This window comes from Condylura cristata, unplaced genomic scaffold, assembly GCF_000260355.1.
Source record: "Condylura cristata isolate star-nosed mole 26May11 unplaced genomic scaffold, ConCri1.0 scaffold00014, whole genome shotgun sequence".
NCBI classification, from domain to species: Eukaryota; Metazoa; Chordata; class Mammalia; order Eulipotyphla; family Talpidae; genus Condylura; species Condylura cristata.
Genome location: NW_004567115.1, coordinates 11,518,155 through 11,531,608, shown reverse-complemented (window position 1 = coordinate 11,531,608; position 13,454 = coordinate 11,518,155). Strand labels below are relative to the sequence as shown.

At 35.0% G+C, this 13,454-nt stretch overlaps 1 protein-coding gene across 1 annotated transcript in view; it reads left to right on the top strand.

Annotated features, from left to right (window-relative positions):
• Positions 1-13,454, top strand: part of PPP2R3A (protein phosphatase 2, regulatory subunit B'', alpha) — a 117,642-nt gene that overhangs the window by 23,589 nt on the left and 80,599 nt on the right. Inside the window, exon 2 of the mRNA XM_004682180.2 lies at positions 10,851-13,274. Within this exon, the coding sequence (XP_004682237.1) occupies positions 11,289-13,274 (1,986 nt within the window). The 5' untranslated portion in view covers positions 10,851-11,288. The remainder of the gene's footprint in view (positions 1-10,850; positions 13,275-13,454) is intronic.

The following is a 13,454-nucleotide window of genomic DNA, read 5'->3' as shown; positions in this document are numbered from 1 at the left end:
GGAAGCTCCATGTTTAGCAGTTTGAGGAACCTCCAAACAGTTTTCCATAGTGGTTGTACTAGTTTGCATTCCCACCAGCAATGCAGGAGAGTTCCTATAACTAACTTTTTAAGCACTTTCTAATTTCCATGTACTTAAACTAAGACTGCTAAAAGTATGTTCTTTTTTTTACTTTTAGTCTCAGTAATACATTAGTCCTAACGTATAATATGAATTGTTCTTTCATACATATGTATATACTTTTCCATCAGATGAATCTTTCCTTCTAAGCAATAGCTTAATTTATTTCCTCAAATATTTTTAAGCATAATAAAACTTTCCAGGTTTCCTTCTTTTACCCTACAAGTACTTCTATGATATATGTTTTTGTATTACTCTAAATTGTTCTCTTGAAAACAGTTTCCCTATGCGTCATCCACAAAGAGTGCCTGTGTTTTCCAGGCAAACTGACAGTTTCATTATTTCTAATGACTCATTACTTCTGAATCATCACACCTTGTGTACATTGTTAAATAAAATTGTTAGACACTTTTCCACAATTTTTCCTCTTTTTAGTTGTCAAATGTTCCGTCTAAGTGATATAGATCATCAACCAGTTTTCTCTTGTATCTGTGGTTTTCTATTAGACATTTTCTTCTTGAATCCTTTTTCTTCAGTTGAGATAAGCAATGGAAGTTCTTTACCACTTACTCTCTGCTCCAGATGTTTCCTGAAATAGAACACATAAATAGCATCATGAAATAAATGTAGCACTATTCTCTACTTTCCATCATTACCATATTGTTTAAAGTTTTATTAACTTAGGATGAAATTAGGATGAAACACCTATAAAAATATAGCTCTGGTGGTTTGTGGTACAAAAAGTGCTTGGAATTTGACATGTTGAAAGAATGAAACACTTTCCTGACCCTTGACTTTCATGTCATACTTGGCTAATTCTCTTCCTGCCTTTTGAAAATTCATTTTCTGTCTCCTTTGCATCTTTTCCCTTGCCCTGCATGCTTTGTTCTGCAAAGTTTGGTCTTGGGCCCTTTTCTCACCTTGTGTATGTTTAGTTTATTCTACTTCTGTGATTTTGAAGTCTCTATTCAGTGCTTACTCCCAGAACTTTACTTTTAGCTACTATCTCTTCATTGCCAAGGATATTCAACTGCATGGGGAATAGCTTCTTCTGGATGCCCCACCTAAATACTGCATACCTGAAGCTGATTTCATTTTTCCCTATACTCTTGCCTCTCCAGCTATAAGCTCCCAATTAAGTAATAAGACTCCAGCCTCATCTTTACATCTTTATATTTTTTATTTCAAAATATGGTATGAAATACTATGCTTTCTCATATTTAAAATATCAAATAGTATTTAAAATCTTCGTAAAAATAGCAGTTTTGGGCCCTCCCTGGTGGCACAGCAGGTTGGAGTGCTGTACTATGAAGCTAAGGCAAGCCATGGCTGCTAGTTTGATCCCTGCCCCAGAGGTGACCCACATGGCACAGCAGACTTCTCCTATCTCACCCACTGCTACCCTCAGCTGTGTGCTTTGTCAGTCTGCCTGTTCTCACCACCCTGACTATGGTGAATCCTCTTGCCGCTCCTTCACCTCTGGCCTGTACCCCATTTCTGTATGCATAAATAAATAAATTTTTAAAAACAAGAACAAAAAAAAATAAGCAGTGTCCACCCCCTACTACTGACAACTGACAAGTTGTCACAGACAACTACTGACAATTTGTTCTTAGCTATTACTTCATTATGTACTGCCCTTTTCCTAAATGTTTATATTGCAAATTCATCAATCATTCATTTTAAAGACTAAGTTTTGCATTCCTAATATGAATTTTAGTTCTCCCATCCCCATTCCATTACATTAACCAATGGTAAAATTTATGTGGTAATCTCAATAGATTAGGAATAATTATTTGACAAAATTATAAAAACCTATATGAGATATTTAAAAACTCTCAACCAACTAGAAATAGAAGGGAATTTTCTCAGTTTGATGAAGGATTTTTACCCCCAAAAAAAACCCTACAGATGTCATTATTCTTAATGCTGAAAGGCTGGATATTTTCCTTTAAGATCCACATACAAGGCAAGGATTTAATTCACTACTTTTATTCAGTAATGTTCTAGGCAGCAAATATTGTACACATATATAGCACATTCTTACATTCACATGAAGATATAAAATTGGCAGGAATCAGATCAGTGATTGTCAGATATTGCAGGTAAGGGGAATTGAAAGGTTAAAGGGCACAGGGATTATTTTTGATGTAAAAGTTGTATCTTCAAGCAATAGTTAATGGTTCTTGTTAAATTTCATTGAAATCTATACTTAATTTGTACATTTTTGTATGTAAATTGTGTATCAATAAAGTTTATTGTGCCTCAATAAAGGTGAGCCTCAGAAGCTGAAAGGGAGCTCTGTATGAGTGGTATTTATCAATTACTGGCCTTTGATATAAGCAATCATGTGGATAGATGGAATTTCTAATCTCTGGAATAGTATTCTTTAATCCACAGTAGGGACTAAAAACTGGAAATAATAAAGTTTTGGTGACCTGGACCTGGGCAGGGGAAAGGGAGCTGGTGAGCTTATTATTCAGAGTGTAGACTTTTATTCAATTTTCCTTTGTTTTCACTCATTTACCTCTCTTTCTATTTGATGACTGGTTGCTGGTATCTCTGATTTTTGTGGAATAAGGGTATGGAAGTCCTTTTGTAGACTTTGAAACAATCCCTCTATATTCAGCCCTCTACCTTTGCCCATTTTCTATGGTACCTGGTACCTCCAAATCCAGGTGCTGTTTTTTTTTTAATTGTACAGGGTGAATTGATTTGCTTGCTACAGGATCTCTTCTTTTTCAATTCTGCTTAGTCATTTACCATTCCTACTTTTGTTTTAAATATTCATATATAGTGATTTGGGGTTTCAGGTATCTTCTAGGTTCTTTGAAGATGGAGTTTACATTTTTATTTTTGTTCTACTGCTTGGAAGAGACCCTAAAAGCTTAAAAAACATACAACACATTTTTAGCTACAGCAACATCGAACTTCTTGAGACTCCAAACACACAAGACCTTTACATATCTCTGCCTTTGTAGAATTCCTTTTTGTTTATATGGTCCAATCTAACCCCTCCTTCACAAACACACAGGTCAGCTCCCTTCTAACTATTCTTGGCCATTATTTCCATACCTTTGTTTCACAGCAATTTCACTTTGTCAGGTATGGTTTTATATTATTTTACTCTGGAAAAATACCAGGAGTCACTTCTTAGAGTAATCATAATTTGCTTAAGGAAATAATAAGTATTGAATGCACTTTGAAGTTGCAGAAGATAGTTAAAACAGACCATGGCACTTTACAAGGATGAAAGCACCAGGAAAGACAAAAGGCTTAGGGGTGGGCAGACAGCTTGCAAGGCCTGAGATAGAATAAATGTAAACATTCAGAATAATTAACTATGATTTCTTGATACAACAGATATTTAGACTGATTAAAAAACTTTTACCATGTTTCACCAGATCAAAAATTATAAAACGTTTAATGTTATTAATAAAAACTCAAATTAGACATTTTCTTAATTATTGAAAGCATTCTATAAGCATTATTTTTAATTATGTATCACTCTTACACATGTATAGTCTTTAGAACTATCCCTTAGTCTGGGATTTTTTTTTATTGTTGCTGAGATTGCACTTCATTAAGGTTACCAGTGACCTTCATATTGGCAAGGCCATTTGGTAATTTTTGTTTTTACTAAATAAACTCTCAGCAGCAGCTAACACTAGTGACCTCCATTTTTAAATTCTTTCCTTGATCCTATGTGAAACTACATTTCTTGCTGTTTCCTTGCTACCTTATTGGCTCTTCCTTCCTAGAATTCTGTTCTTCCATTTAACCTGAGATGTCACTGATGCCCAGCACTGTTCTCAACCCAGAGTTATTTTCACTTTATACATTCACCTGAGTGATCTGCCTCTGCAGACCTAACACTGTCACTTCGACATCTGCTGCTGAGGGATCTTTCTGATTTATAAATCTCCTCTTATTCCACAGCTAAACATCTTTGTCTTTCCTGTAGTTTTTCAGAATCAAATTCTTGCTCGTTAGTGTAGCACTAGATAATCTGGCGTAGTTTGTACTGCTGTCTGGCTCCTTCCCCTCTTGCATATCTGTGTACTCCCCCCAATGAAATCAGCTGGAACTACTTGTAGTTTTGATCCCTCTGTACTACATCAAAACCCCTGAATCTACTCATGAAGGTTTCACTCTGCCTAGGATATTCTTCCCTTTCTCTTGGTCTACTTCTTATTGAGCTTCCAAAACTAGGTGCATAGATCACTTATTTTAGGAAGGCTTTCCTGACCTTCTGTTTTAGTGTTCTGTCCCCAACTGGACAAAGAACACAAAATAGGACTTCATAAAAGAGCAGTACAACATATCTGCTAAATAAATAAAAAGATGTTTAAACTCACCAATAATCAAGAAAATACAAATTAAAACATTGCACTTCCATTTTTTTTATCTATCAAATTAGCAAATGTTTTAAAACAGCTTATTCAAAGAGAGCATGGGGAAATAAACTAACTCCTACAGTGATATCAGATGTATGAGTTTGTGGGCTTGGGGGCAGGAAAAGTGACCCTGTGTATTTAAGAACCTTATAAATGTGTATGTATGTGTACATACCTACCCCTTTTAGCACTGTGTTCTCCTTGGACTCTATCCTAAGAAAATATCAAAACTATAGTTTATAAGAATGTTCATCTCTTTTTGTGTGTTGTTTTATAACTTTTATTTATCAACCAATGGTTAATTTTCATCCACACTGTAGGTTTTTCAAATTGGTAACAGTTACTTAGGTAACCAACTTATACAGCTTGTTTGGTGAATATTCATCGTCATTAGTTTTGTGGACTACCAAATATGGATAAAGCATGGGCCTTCTCTTATTCTTTTGACCCAGACTCCTTTGTTGAACCTGGTATTAGTGCACACATCTGGACTGCCTATTTCCTTCATTGCAGATTTCCTCATCTCTTAGAGTCTAAGGTCCATGCTTCTTGAAGCCCATTCCATGGATACACTTGTGAATGTTGATGGTATATGCTCTGTTCACTACCTTGATGGCTGAATGACCCTTTCTTTCTTATAACCTTATTTGTAGATGAAGGCAGGTAAAGGAGTTTGTGTATCACTGTTGATTTTAAAAACAACAACAATATATCCAGGAATAGCAGATAACTAAATTAATTTTATATCCTATTTGATAGGATGTTATTTACCCATTAATTCATCTAGGCCTTTTTTCACATGGAATATATTCTTGAGATACAGCTAGTTTAAAATATTTTTAAGTATGGTCCAGTTTTCATTAAAAATGTACATTTATAAATTTTCATAAGAATGTTATCAATGATTATTTCTGAATCTTGATATAATTAAAATGTTTTTTACTTATGAACACTTTCTTAATGTTTCTGCAAGAACGTGAATTAACTGTGATCACAAAATGGAGAGAAACAGAAACCCTACCCTAATGCCCTTGCTACCCGTTGTGCTTGCCTCTTACATTGCCTTCATTACATAGTAAATACACTGAAGACCCTCATGATGAATTGGTCAGTATGACTCTTTCAGAGCCTAACTCAGAGTAGAAAATGCTTAATGAGAAAATGTCAATAACAGTTAACAGTTATTGAGCACTTCATGTATTTTAGACATTGTTCAAAGTATTTGACATATACTCATGAGATGGGTACTATTGTTATCTCCAGCTTATAGGTGAAACAGGCTGACAAAAGTTAGCTAGTTAATATAAGGAAACATGCTATAAATGGCAGGGCTGCATTTCAAGCTCAGGAAATCTGATTTTCATGTAGAGATATGATATACTTGTTGTTCAGAGTTAGATTGAATGTCTGATTGAATATAGTTGGATTAGATTCCTTGAGTAGAATTTCAACTGGACAGTTCAGCCTCATGGTGAGTAAAAAGGCAGAATTTGACACCTACAGATTTGACCCAAATGCCAAGAAAGTAATCTTAATCTCCCTGGTACTTTAAAAAAAAAAATAAATCAGGCCCTCCCTGGTGACGCAGCGGGTTAAAGCACTGCACTACTAAGCTTAAACCACTTCCGCATGAGTTCAATTCCCGCCTGCCCCGGAGAAGTCCACTTGGCGAGGCAGACCTCTCCTGACCCGCCCGCTACTCCCCTCAGCAGTGTACTTCGTCGATCTGCCTGTTCTGCTCCCCACTCTGTCTCTGGTGAATCCTCTCACCCTCTGCATCTCTGGCCTGTACCCCAGTTCCAGATGAATAAATAAATAAAATCTTAAAAAAAAAATAAAATCATTTGAGACTAGAAATTTTTCATTGAAATAGTGCTTCCCCAGAGGGTGTGACCTTGTTCTATGCTCCCTTTCTCCATTATTCACCTCTCTTCAAAATTTAACTCAAATACTTAAATTAGTAATTACTTTGTAACACTTCTTCCCTCTTCTTTCTCAGAGAGATCATTTATGACATCCTACCAGGGGCTAGGATTGGGGTAGTATAAAGTGTTTGGTGTTTTTGTTTGGGTTTTTTTTTTTTTTTTTTTTTTTTGAGAGCTTGAGATAGTTCTGTGTCTTGATTGTGGTGGTAGTTCCTTTAGAAGGAAGGTGAAATCATCAGATTTCATTTTAAAAGCTTGCCAATCTTCATTTTTACCATATCTTCTTTTTTTTCTTTGTATTTTCTTTTTAAAGTCTCAGACTTGCTAAAAGCTGCATTTGTATTACCTTCAATTATACTTTTTAATATGGTGACCACAAGCCACGTGTTACTTGATAAGTTAAAATTGAATGGGCAAATGATTTAAACATCACTTCCCCAAGGAAAATAAGGAATGGTCAGTATGCGCAGAGATGATATTCAACATCATTAGCTATTAGGGAAATGTAAGTTAAAGCTGCACGGCAGGCCTATTAAGTGGCTAATATAGAAAATACAATCCCAGTTGCTCAAGAGGTTGTGGAATTGACCTTATCTGTCATATATTACTATTGGAAATAATAAAGTGATATGGGCAATGTCATAAAACAGTTTGGCAGTTTCTTATAAAGATATGCTTAACATACAGCCTGATGATCACATTCATGGGTATTGACCTAGAGAAATGAAAACTAAGTTCACACAAAAACACATACGTTAATATTAACAGCAGCTTTATTTCTAAAATTGAAAACAACATAAGTATCCTTTAATGGGCAAACAATTAAACTGTGTTGTTCCATTCATTGGAATACAGTTTATCAATAAAATAGGGGTAAACTGTTAATTCAAATACTAAAATAGGGGTAAACTGTTAATTCTCAAAAACATTGTATACCAAAACCAATCTAAAAAGTTTATGTATTGCATGCTACCTAACATTCTGGAAGTTACAAGATTGGAGGGAGAACAAGTCAGTGATTACCAGGGGCTAGGATTGGGGTAGTATAAAGTGTTTGGTGTTTTTGTTTGTTTGGGTTTTTTTTTGAGAGCTTGAGATAGTTCTGTGTCTTGATTGTGGTGGTAGTTCCTTTAGACGGAAGGTGAAATGAGCAGTTGAAAAGTTGTTAAAATTCAAGTGAGCCTATAATTCAATTCATAATATCAATGTCAGTTTCCTGGTTTTGATCATTATTAGCAAAGGACGCAAACAACCAAAGGAGATACACAACAAGTAAGCATATTAGCTTTCTAGGATTGAAAACACAGCAATAAAATCCTTCATTTCCAAATCACAACATTGTTGTAAACCAGTTACCTTAATTTAAAAAAATTAAAATAAAAAATGATAGTGGGACACTTAAGGAAAAAAGTGTTATTGATGACATTGTGAAACTGAGACTCTTCTTCATTGCTGTCATATTCTTCCTATCATTGCCTTATTGCCTTACATCATCCTTAATGAAGTGCTAATACACATTCTGCTCTTCTGCAATTCATGTTGTCTCCACCTTTAAACTATAGATAGCATCTAAACATCTCCACACTTACTATCCTGGTCCAGACCCACCAGCCTTCTTACCTGATTTATTGTAATAACTCCCTAACTTGTTTCCCTGTTTTGTTGTTCCTCTAGTCACTTTTAAACACAGAAACCAAATTTGCCAATTTAAAATGTAAGTGTAGTCATGTCATTTTTCTACTCAGTACCCACCTGTTGGTTCTCAGCTCACTGAGAATTAAAACCAAATTCATCATGGCAGTCTACAGACCCTGCATGATTTACATTCCACCTTTCCTTTTTTGCTTCATCTCACATACTTCCTACCTTGCTGTCTTTGTTTCTGTGACTCTTAACACCTTTATCATACAGTAAATCAAGCATGTTACCATCTCAGGGCCTTTGCACTTACAGTTACTCTACATGAGATGATTTAGCTTAATACTTCTTCAAGACTATTTCCATTTTTCTTTCAGGTCTCTGCTCACATGTCAGTGTAGTCTTCCTTGATTATGCTTTATAACACAGCACCTTCTCCTGCTTTCTAAATCCTCCTTGCACTGCTATTTTTTTTTTTACATATCACCACCTAAGTTATATTTTTACTTACATGTTGTTCTTATTTTTCCACCTAGATTGTCAGCTCCAGTCTTTATTTTATTTTATTCACACTTTTATATGTAGTACTTAGCAAGTACTTCTTTTTTTTAAAGATTTATTTATTTATGCATACAGCAATGGGGTACAGGCCAGAGGTGCAGAGATGGTGAGAGGATTCAACAGAGACAGAGTGGGGAGCTGAACAGGCAGATCGAAGAAGTACACTGCTGAGGAGAGCAGTGGGCAGGCCAGGAGAGGTCTACCACACCATGTGGTCACCTCTGGGACAGGCAAGGTTCGAACTTATGTGGAAGTGGCTTTAGCTTCTTAGTGCTGTGCTTTAACCACTGCGCCACCAGGGAGTGCCACAAGTACTTCTTATATAGTAGTACTCAATATTTTTTGAGTGAATATTTTGACTGAACCTTTTGGAATGCAACTACAATACAGTTTAAAAGCTTTTTTTTTTTTTTTCCTAAAGCAATAGTATGATTAAGTAGAGAATTAATGCTATCCTCTTGAATGGTAAGAGAGATACCTACTTGTGACAGGGTCTGAAATAAAGAGCAATAAAGGTTTTTGTTCTCTTAGTAAGAAAAATGTAGAGAAAATAAGTTCCAGTGTAGAGGAAGTTGTAGAATCAAGAACAAGAATTGTCTATTGACAGTCTTTGAAAAGACTAACTTGATGGGAATGCAAAAGGTTGGTTCAAGGCAGTGCTAGAAAATAAGGTTAAAGATAGATGGAGACAGATGTTGAAAAACAGATGTTGAGTCAAAGGAGGTAGACCTCCAACTGTGTAGGGTGGACATCAGTTACATGTATTCTTGAACTGGGGCAAATGTAAGTGCTGTCCAAATCTAAGCCTATTAATGTCATATATGGGGATAAGGGGAATGCAAAGAATAATACCAACTGAGGTCACTGCTACATATTTTTCAGGAGACAGGAGTGGAAGGGCTTGAGTTGATCATAATAACTGGTAACAAAGTTGATGAACACTATCCAGTAGATAGTCTTGAATATCAACACTGGTGCTGTGAATGAGGTGCTGAAGAGTATAATGTCGGTTTCTGGATATGAGTTGTTGCAGAAATGGATTTTGTTTCTGTTTACACATTAAATTCAGTGTTTTAAACTTTTAATTTGTTTACTGAAAGAATTAAACCAAAAGAACATCCAGTAAAGCAAGAATTGGAAAGAATCAGTACACATGAATAGAGTTCAATAGAATCAGTATGTATGAAAAAGTTTGGCAAACTAGATAGAGGTATAACTTTAGATATTCTTTGGGAATTAAAGACTAAAAATGCATCAGAACTTGCCAGTAAAGGAAAAATAAACATTAGCCTTTGGTTTTGAGTTATAGTATTCAAAAAGACATTTATTTTTGTTTTCCACAAAATAGATGATGATTATATCGTAATGAAACATTAAATGTTTTCCTTATTGAATCCACATATACAATTTACATTTTAAATTTGTAATTCTAAAACCTTTTTCCTATAAAAGAGTGAGTTATCTTTATTGATTTTCCTATAGAAAATAGATTTTTTAACTTTGTGGCATATTTTATATTTATAGTTTACCTTCTGTCTTGACAAGTCTTTTATTTCCTTACATAGGTATTTTTTAAGAACTATTTTATAAGCAGATATAAAACTTAAGTTAATTTCTTTAAACATGTGTCTATTTTAATTGAATGATGACTATGAAGTTTGCTATCTGAAGACAAATTATAAGTACATCTTCACTGTGTATATTACGAAAGACTGGCATGTCTTAAAGCCATTTTCTTTTGTTAGTCACTGCTTTGTGTGTTCTTGATATGTGGGACTACGGGTTTTTTTGTTATTTCAAGTGTAAAATTAAGACTTTAATTCTTGGTACTTTGCCTCTATCCCCCATTTTAAGTAAAATGTTTTCATTAACCTTAGGTAAGAAATGAGGTTGTGAACTAATGGCTGAATTTGGCATAATAGCTATAACCTATCAATAAAAGCTGTAAATATTATGTTAAAAAAACTGGGAGAGAGTTGTATTAAGGCAGAATTAAGGTATTACTACTCTAGCTACTGAGGACTTTAGAATATGATGATACAAAGGCATGATAAATCAGCAATCAGTGATGTAGCAAATAAGGTTTGGTGATTAACTGTATGGGATGCAAAGGAAAAGGAAATAAAATGTTTTTTTTAGATTAAGAAATAATATTTCAAGAAATATCAAAAAGAATTTCATATTTCCTTTTAATTTCTCTTTATTATAGATTCCTCTGTCAGTCACAGAAAAAAAAATGGATCATTTAAACCTTCAGAGGACTCAGTTACCACAGTACTTCTATACTACCAACTAAGACATATGACTACAAATTTCTTCATCATACAACTGCTGAAGAACTTAAAAGGATATCCTTTGGTTAAGGAAAAAATAACCCAATGGTATCATATTACCAAGTAAAACTAAAAAGCTCAATTATTAAGTTATTGGATTTGCTGATACAAGCACACATGTGCAACTACTGTATCTCAACAATTACCAGACCTCAAATTTAAGTGATTTCCCCTTGTGGGAAAGGTCATTATATTTGTAAATAACCAGTGTATTTTGCCATGAAATACATTTTCAGCTAAGTGTCATTTAGCAGAATTTACTTGAAACAAGTTTTAGAAATTTCCAAGTCCCACCACTAAGTGGATTTGATATTATGGCAGCAACTTACAGACTTGTGGTTAGTACTGTGAATCACTACAGCAGTGTGGTGATAGACCGGCGTTTTGAGCAAGCTATACATTATTGCACTGGAACCTGCCACACCATCACACATGGACTTGACTGCATTGTGGTACATCATAGTGTTTGTGCAGACCTCTTGCACATCCCTGTGTCTCAATTCAAAGATGCAGATCTGGACTCTATTTTCCTACCCCATGAAAATGGATTTTCCTTGGCAGAAGGTGACTATCCTCATCAGGCCCTTATAGGCATACCTAGGATCAAGAAAGGACCTACATTTCAGAGCACTTGTAATTTAAAAGACATTGCAGGAGAAGCAATCAGTTTTGCCAGTGGGAAAATAAAAGAATTTTCCCTTGAAAAACTCAAAAACTCTAACCATGCAGCTTACAAAAAGGGAAGAAAAGTTAAGTCTGACTCATTTAATAGGCGGTCAGTTGATTTTGACTTGCTCTGTGGCCATTATAATAATGATGGGAATTCCCCAACCTTTGGTTTACTCCGGAGTTCTTCAGTTGAGGAAAAATCTTTGGCCCATAGAAACTCACTTGATACCAACCTGACTTCAATGTTTCTTCAAAATTTCTCTGAAGACCTGGTTACTCAGATTTTGGAAAAACATAAAATAGATCAATTTTCTTCTGGAACAGACATAAAGATGTGTTTGGACATCTTGCTAAAATGCTCTGAGGACTTAAAAAAATGCACAGACATCATAAAACAGTGCATCAAGAAAAAGTCAGGGACCAACTTCAATGACGGAGGTGGTAATGATGCAATTTCTAGCTCTGAAACTGTTTATATGACCGTGATGACCAGGTTAGCATCATATCTGAAAAAGTTACCATTTGAATTCATGCAGTCTGGTACTAATGAGTCTATTGACTTAACAGAACTTGTCAGTAATATGCCTAGTTTACAGCTGACTCCTTTCTCCCCAATATTTGGCACTGAACAACCACCTAAGTATGAAGATGTGGTTCAGCTCTCAGCCCCTGACTCTGGACAGTTTCAAACTATAGAAAAACAAGATGAGAAGCACAACTCTAGGAAAGCAGATACTGTAAAATCCATTCCAGACAACTCTACAAACTCCTTACATAACTTAGATGACCCCAGAGAGCTAAAAGATATTTCACTTCAATCACAGTCATTAACCATGAAGAACTTAGAAAATGTTTCTTCTGGTGATTTAATGGAAACCCTTTATATTGAAGAAGAGTTAGATGGAGAAAAAACATCAGATAAAGGACAAAGGACAGAAAATGGACCTAATCAAGAGTTATTAAAAGTAAATGAAGAGAGAGCAGAATTTTCAGGCCATGATATTAATCTTAAAAACTGTCCTATTTCAATGCAAAATGAAATTGGTAAGATATTTGAGAAGCCATTTGTTGATCTACCTGAGGAAGTCCTTAAATCAAAAGCTCCTAAACTTAAAGAGGAAGACCACAGAGATTTTATGAATCCTAACAGTCAGAAAGAGATAGATAAATTGTTGATGGATTTGGAATCTTTTTCACAGAAAATGGAGACCTCTCTAAGAGAGCCACTTAACAAGAGTAAAACCTCTAGCTCTCTTAATAGTCACAGTCCATTGACTAGTCAGTTCCCTGTAGATGTTGAATTTAAGTCTAACATCTCTTCACCTGTGGAAAAGGTTTCACCTTCCTGTCTAACAAGGATTATTGAAACTAATGGACACAAAATAGAGGAAGAAGATCGAGCTCTTTTAATAAGAATTCTTGAAAGTATTGAAGACTTTGCTCAAGAACTGGTTGAATGCAAATCAGGCAGAGGGAGCCTATCACAAGAAAAGGAAATGATGCAGATTCTACAGGAAACTTTAACAACTTCCTCCCAGACCAATTTATCAGTCTGTAGAAGTCCTGTTGGTGATAAACCCAAAGATACTACTTCAGTGGTTTTGATTCAGCAGACCCCAGAAGTAATCAAGGTAAGACAACCCCCACGAGAATTTGAATCATGACACTATTCCAAAGAACTATTCTAAAGCTTGCAAAACTGATAACCAAAAACTCTTTTTCTTTTTTTTTTTTATTAAAAAGTTTATTTTTACATCATTTTGCACATTTTTTTTTCATCTCCATTGTAATCCCCACGGGTTTCCCATCAC